General features: G+C 36.1%; 2 protein-coding genes across 3 annotated transcripts in view; both read left to right on the top strand.

Moving 5' to 3' along the window:
- LOC109361105 (60S ribosomal protein L23) overlaps nucleotides 465–6,000 on the top strand; it is an 8,549-nt gene continuing 3,013 nt past the window's right edge. The window contains exons 1-3 of one of the 2 annotated variants that reach the window (XR_002109260.1): nucleotides 465–819; nucleotides 1,236–1,277; nucleotides 2,017–2,188. Coding sequence is in view for 1 of the 2 variants with exons in the window: in XM_019606425.1 (XP_019461970.1) it covers nucleotides 522–819; nucleotides 1,236–1,277; nucleotides 2,017–2,099 (423 nt within the window). In the remaining variant the exon portion in view is untranslated. Of the gene's footprint in view, nucleotides 820–1,235; nucleotides 1,278–2,016; nucleotides 2,205–6,000 lie in introns of those variants that run through there. The other variant, XM_019606425.1, reaches the window with a different exon arrangement.
- Nucleotides 4,003–5,909, top strand: LOC109359827. The gene is made up of 3 exons (XM_019604522.1): nucleotides 4,003–4,249; nucleotides 4,334–5,787; nucleotides 5,901–5,909. Exons 1-3 carry the CDS (start codon nucleotides 4,003–4,005, stop codon nucleotides 5,907–5,909), a joined length of 1,710 nt encoding a protein of 569 aa, XP_019460067.1.

Genomic DNA, 6,000 nt, shown 5'->3' with positions numbered 1-6,000 from the left:
TGTTAAAAAATAACCTATGAAAGTGGAATTTATGATTTCTTAGTAAAATAGACTACATTATTTGTAAATATATTTTTTTGAATTCCAACCATTTAATCAAAGATATTGCATCTTTTATCCCAAATTTTATACCGTTCCATGCACTTCTTATTTATCATTAGTCAAAAAAGTAAAATATATTTTAACTTTATATATTTTAATGAATGAAACTGGAAGAGTATATCGAGTAATATATATCTTGAGACAAAAGATCTAACATTAAAAATAACCCTAAACCTTTTCTCTCCGTATGCCTCAAAACATTTAATGGAATTAGTAAAAGTGCATATACATCTTCATCTTTCTACATATCCATTTCACATTTTGAAGTGAAACTATCCACCTCATAAGAAAGCCCATTTGTTCTCAGACCCAACAATATTAGCTTGAGCCCATGTAAACCCTAAAACCTTACCTATATAAACAAAAAACACAACAAGAGTGAGAAACCAGAGAGAGAGAGAGAGAGAGAGTGGGCAACAATGTCGAAGAGAGGAAGGGGAGGCTCTGCCGGCAACAAGTTCCGCATGTCACTGGGTCTTCCAGTGGCTGCGACGGTAAACTGCGCCGACAACACCGGTGCCAAGAATCTGTACATCATTTCAGTGAAGGGAATCAAGGGTAGGTTGAACCGTTTGCCTTCAGCATGTGTCGGAGACATGGTGATGGCCACTGTGAAGAAAGGGAAACCCGATCTCAGGAAGAAGGTGCTTCCAGCTGTTATCGTTCGTCAGCGCAAGCCATGGCGCCGAAAGGACGGTGTTTTTATGTACTTTGAAGGTAATGTAGTTCATCTTTTGTTTGGATTCGGTGTCGTTTTGGTATTTTCAATAAATACTCAGAAACATGGAGGTAATAAATTTCTAGGTTTTAACATCATGATCTTTTTAATCCTTTGTATTTTAACTTGTTGCTACTGATTTTTATGTTTAAAACTCTGAAAATGACATCGTTAATCTCAATTTGGTTTGTGTTTTTGTGTAAAGATAACACGTTTGTTTATTTTGTTTGGTTTTGTTTTAAAGCTGAAATAATGCTCAAATTTAACTTTTGTGAGATTCTATATTTTCTGCTTGTTAGGCATGTTGTCGCTATTGTTGCTTAATTTTTCTTTGATCTGGTTTTTTTGTTCATGCCTTCTCTGTATTATATGTTTTCGTGAGCAATTTTTGATTTGAGACATTTGGGTTATGCAGACAATGCTGGTGTCATTGTCAATCCCAAGGGTGAAATGAAAGGTATCTTCTGTCATATGCATTTTTTTATTTGTTAAATGCATATATCCTTTAATTCTTTTTCTGTGTTTAGTTGTTCATATGTGATCACAAATATATTATTAACCATGTGACTTAGTGTATTTGAACTACAACAAAAATAGTACCGGCGAGTCCTTAAAGGGCTTCACTGCAGAAAAAAATTGTCAAATGATATCACCATTGGGAATCTCATTGCTCCTGTTTTGAAATATCCTTTCTTCATAGTTGAAGAAATAAAAATGGTTCTTCTCTCTACCAAGTTTTTAAGTATCCATACAAGTTGTATTTGTTTTGTTGGCCTATTCACTGCCTTCATATTTGAGCAGGTTTGCTTAGTGTCTGTCTGGCTGGATAGAGATATCACTTGAATAAATAAGCTAACTTTCCTTAGACTCTTATATAACCTCTAAATATGATTCATATTTTGACTATCTCTCTTTGACTCCTAAGATTATAATTTTGAATGACTGCAATATTTAAAAGTAACTACTTTAGAATGATATTATACAATTTAAGTGTATGTAGGATGTTATGACTTGATGTTCTATTTAATTATTTTACTTGTACACTTTTCCCCAAGTTCATTACAGTTCTCCTTCTATCATATGAAACCTACCCTTGTCAGTCTTATATTTGCCACTGGACTTCAGAGTTGCATTGCTGATTTTATCTGTTTTTTCATATTTCGTTCTTAATTTGGTTATTTCACCTTCAAATGTAGGTTCTGCTATTACGGGTCCTATTGGAAAGGAATGTGCTGATTTGTGGCCTAGGATTGCTAGTGCAGCCAATGCCATTGTTTGAGTGGGAAGACCTAGTTATATGAGCTTATGTTTCTTTTTTGAGGATTTGAATGTCTCAAATTTTGTTTATGCTTGAAAAATGCACTTGAAGTGCCCGAGTTTTATATTTTGGTAACTTTTCTGTCCAGCTTGCATATTTTAAAAATGGGGTTAACCAGTAGTTAAGATTTCCCCCCCGTTTATTATCTCTAATTTGATGTGTACCTTTTTTGTGTGTGAAGTTATACTTGTTTTGTCATAGTAATTAAAAGACCCTTTCATTCATGAAACTCATGGTAGTTCGAAAATCATGAGTGAAAACATAAATGTTCACACCAAATTTGTTTTAACTCACCAAAATTAAAATTGTTTGTACCATATTTTGGTAGTTGTTTTGAAAATTGTTCTTAAATTTCTAATAGAGGGGATTTGAGTTCGTGACTTTGGTGAAATAAAACATGGGATACTGTTAACACATGCTAAGCACATCATTATAGTTGGTCAAAATGTATGGATCTTATTGAAAGGGTAAGAAGACATGATGGACTGAGTCATGTTATCATTACTTGGTTGAAGGATACAAGATGTGCTTCATTTATGATCACCTAATGCTAATGGTAGGCAAAATTCAATTAATTTTTTTGTCACTGTCCCCAACTTGTTTATGTTTTGTTCACCCATTGTTGGGATTTAGGAATGAAAATTGAAAACAAATTTAATTCATTAAGCAATTGGCTACTTAAATCAAAATAATAATGAGGACAAACCTTGTATACGAACGTAACACCACACATCCTAAAGATAAGCAGAAGTTGCTAGTAGTAACTGTTCTCATACTCGGAGAGGGATTATTAAGGCAATGATATGTTAGAAAAGGGATTGCAATGGAGGATAGGTACAAGCTCAATATCTCCTTGGTATGATCATTGAAGGGAAGAAGTTAAGCTTTGTAATTTGATTGATTATGTTCGTATTATAGACACTTGGTTCAAGGTCAGTGATATCCGGAGCAATTGCTGTTGGAATTCGTGTATACTATACTCCTATGTTCGTGGATGTGCTGAACCTGATTGTTGCCCAACCTATTCCCATTTTCACTAGTTTGGGGTGATAATGTTAATGGTAAGTATAACGCATCTTCTAGTTACCATTCGTTGGGAGTCAATTCTGAGGATTGAACCTAAGTATGCTTAGATTTGGAGGACAAAAACTTAGATAAAGGTTCAACATCTTCGTTGGATGATTTGTTTAGGAGCATTGCCCATCAACTCTATGCGCTATTATCGAAATTTAATTAAGTGGTCATGTTGTGATAGGTATTCGATGAGATGTGAAGAAATTTAATTTATGAAAATGCTCACATTATTTGGCTGAAGACTTTTGCTTGTAATGACAATGAATAGTTATTTCTAGCGACTCTATAGTGGCTTAGGAGTTGGTGCAACTCAATGGTAATGAGAGAGGAAAAATGGAACATTGAATTTATCCTTTGTAGTTTGTAGGGTTTGTGTAACAAGCAGAAAACACAGAAGAGAAGGGAATCATTCAGTTAAGGAAAGAGAGGAGGAAAAAGAAGGTGAGATCAGTAGTGGACAGATGGCAAATGATTTTGTAAGGAGAAGTAAGAGAGAGAAAAAGAAAAGTATAAGATGGAATGATTATGTAATGAATAGGCAGTCATTTTCTGAGTGAACATTCTCTCTGCTGTTAGTTAAGGGACCAGCCTAACGGTTCCCATCTTTTCTTCTTCCTGCTGTAATTCTTCTGCACTTTCAGCTAGGATCCTTTTTGATCCTAGAGCTATAGCTTAAATAATAATAGCACCATACTCACTCAACTGTTGAATCCTTCTTCTTCTAATCTTTCTTTCTCAAATTAGTAACTCCACCATTAACACGTTTCATTGGTGCTTTCATTGAGCTTCCATGGCGGAGAACACTCGTCTTAAGGATTTGCAAGCCACGGTGATGAATCACACCGAGGAACTTCACCGTTTGAACCACTTGATGGAATCTCGATTCACGGAGCATGATGATCGTATGGATCAGATTCAAAGAGCCTTACAACAAATCTTGCTCAACACATCTCCCACAGATGGAAGTAATTCGAACTCAGGGTCCTCTATGGCAACTCAAAATCGTGCTCAAATTCCTGTGAAAGAGATCTCTCTCGGTTTTCCCCACTTTGATTGAACAACCCCAGTGTTGGAATGGATATTTAAAGCAGAAAAGTTTTTTAATTACCATAACACACCAGATTTATCTCGTGTGGATATTGCTGCTATGCACTTCGAGAAGGATGTTGTGCCCTGGTTCCAGATGTTGCATCGTATTTCGGCAATCAGTTCTTGGCTTGATCTCACTCGTGCTATGGAATCACAATTTGGCCCATCACCTTATGATTGTCCTATGTCTGAGTTATTCAAATTGACACAAACAGGTTCTATTTCTGATTACTATCTTAAGTTCATGGCCCTTGCTAATAGATCAATAGGGTTATCAGATGAAGCACTACTAAACTGTTTTGTGGGGGGACTGCATAAGGAAATAAAAAGGGATGTGATAGCAATGGCACCACCTACATTGCTTAGAGCTGTAGCCTTAGCAAGATTGTATGAGGAAAGATATACTCCGGTGCCTAAAGCTTTTAATTCCAATTACACTCATAAATACTCACCAATCTCATCTCAGAATGTGAGCAATGCTACTAATTCTATGAGTAGTTCCAAACCAATGCTTAAAAGCATTAACTCTGGATTGTTACCAACTCCAGTAGGACCTTCCTTGAGGAATTCAAATGTCAAAAGAATTAGTCCATCTGAGATGCAATTAAGAAGAGAGAAAGGATTGTGCTATTTCTGTGATAACAAATTCACCTTCAATCACAAGTGTCCAAATAGACAACTCTTGTTTTTGCAGACAGAGGAAGATGAAGAGGAATATGCAATATCAGATGAGATTCCAAAAGATGAGCAAGTTCTTAATCATCACTTATCTTTAAATGCCTTAAAAGGTGGCTTGGGAGTAGGCACAATAAGATTTGTGGCTCATATTGGCACACTTCCCATCATTGTCTTAATTGATGGAGGAAGTTCTGATAATTTTCTTCAGCCTAGAATTGCTAAGTTTCTTAAATTGCCAATTGAACCAGCGCCTAGGTTCAGGGTTATGGTTGGAAATGGAAATTACATGGCTGCTGAAGGAGTCATCCAAGAATTGAAGGTTCATGCTCAAGGAAACTATTTTCAGCTGCCTGTGTTTTTGTTGCCAATTTCAGGTGCTGATCTCATCCTTGGAGCTTGTTGGTTAAAAACTATTGGCCCTCATATTGCTGATTATGAGGCATTACAATTAAAGTTCATGTGGCATGGCAAGTTTACTTCCCTTCGAGGTGATCCTGAGCTGCTTCCAAAGCAAGCTGAAATGCATCATTTGAGAAGAATGATCAATACTGATGCTATTGCAGAAATTTTCAGTATGCAAGTGTTGGAAGATCAGAGTGTTCCAATTCCTTTCACACCTCTATCTGAAACATTACATCCTGACTTAGCCTTGTTACTGCATAATTATAAAGAAGTCTTTGACACTCCTACAACTCTCCCTCCATCCATATCACATGATCACTCAATTCCATTGCTGCAGGGCTCTAATCCTGTGAAAGTGAAGCCTTATAGATATCCTCATAGTCATAAGGAGGAAATAGAGAGACTGGTTAGTGAAATGCTTCATCAAGGAATTATTCAACCAAGCAAGAGCCATTTTTCTTCTCCAATCATTTTAGTGAAAAAGAAAGATGGCTCATGGAGAGTCTGCACTGATTATAGAGCTCATAATGCACTCACTATCAAAGATTCTTTTCCAATTCCAACGGTGGATGAACTAATTGATGAGCTCTTTGGTGCTTGTTTCTTTTCCAAATTAGAT

This window comes from Lupinus angustifolius, chromosome LG11 (assembly GCF_001865875.1).
Source record: "Lupinus angustifolius cultivar Tanjil chromosome LG11, LupAngTanjil_v1.0, whole genome shotgun sequence".
Lineage (NCBI taxonomy): Eukaryota > Viridiplantae > Streptophyta > Magnoliopsida > Fabales > Fabaceae > Lupinus > Lupinus angustifolius.
This window is presented reverse-complemented; position numbering and strand designations above follow the sequence as displayed.

Bases quoted from the DNA above. Each gene is read 5' to 3' on its own strand.
- LOC109359827 (XM_019604522.1), top strand. From the start codon at position 4,003: ATGGCGGAGAACACTCGTCTTAAGGATTTGCAAGCCACGGTGATGAAT. The intron at 4,250-4,333 runs GTTTTCCCCACT...ATAACACACCAG, and splicing joins TGTGAAAGAGATCTCTCTCG to ATTTATCTCGTGTGGATATT.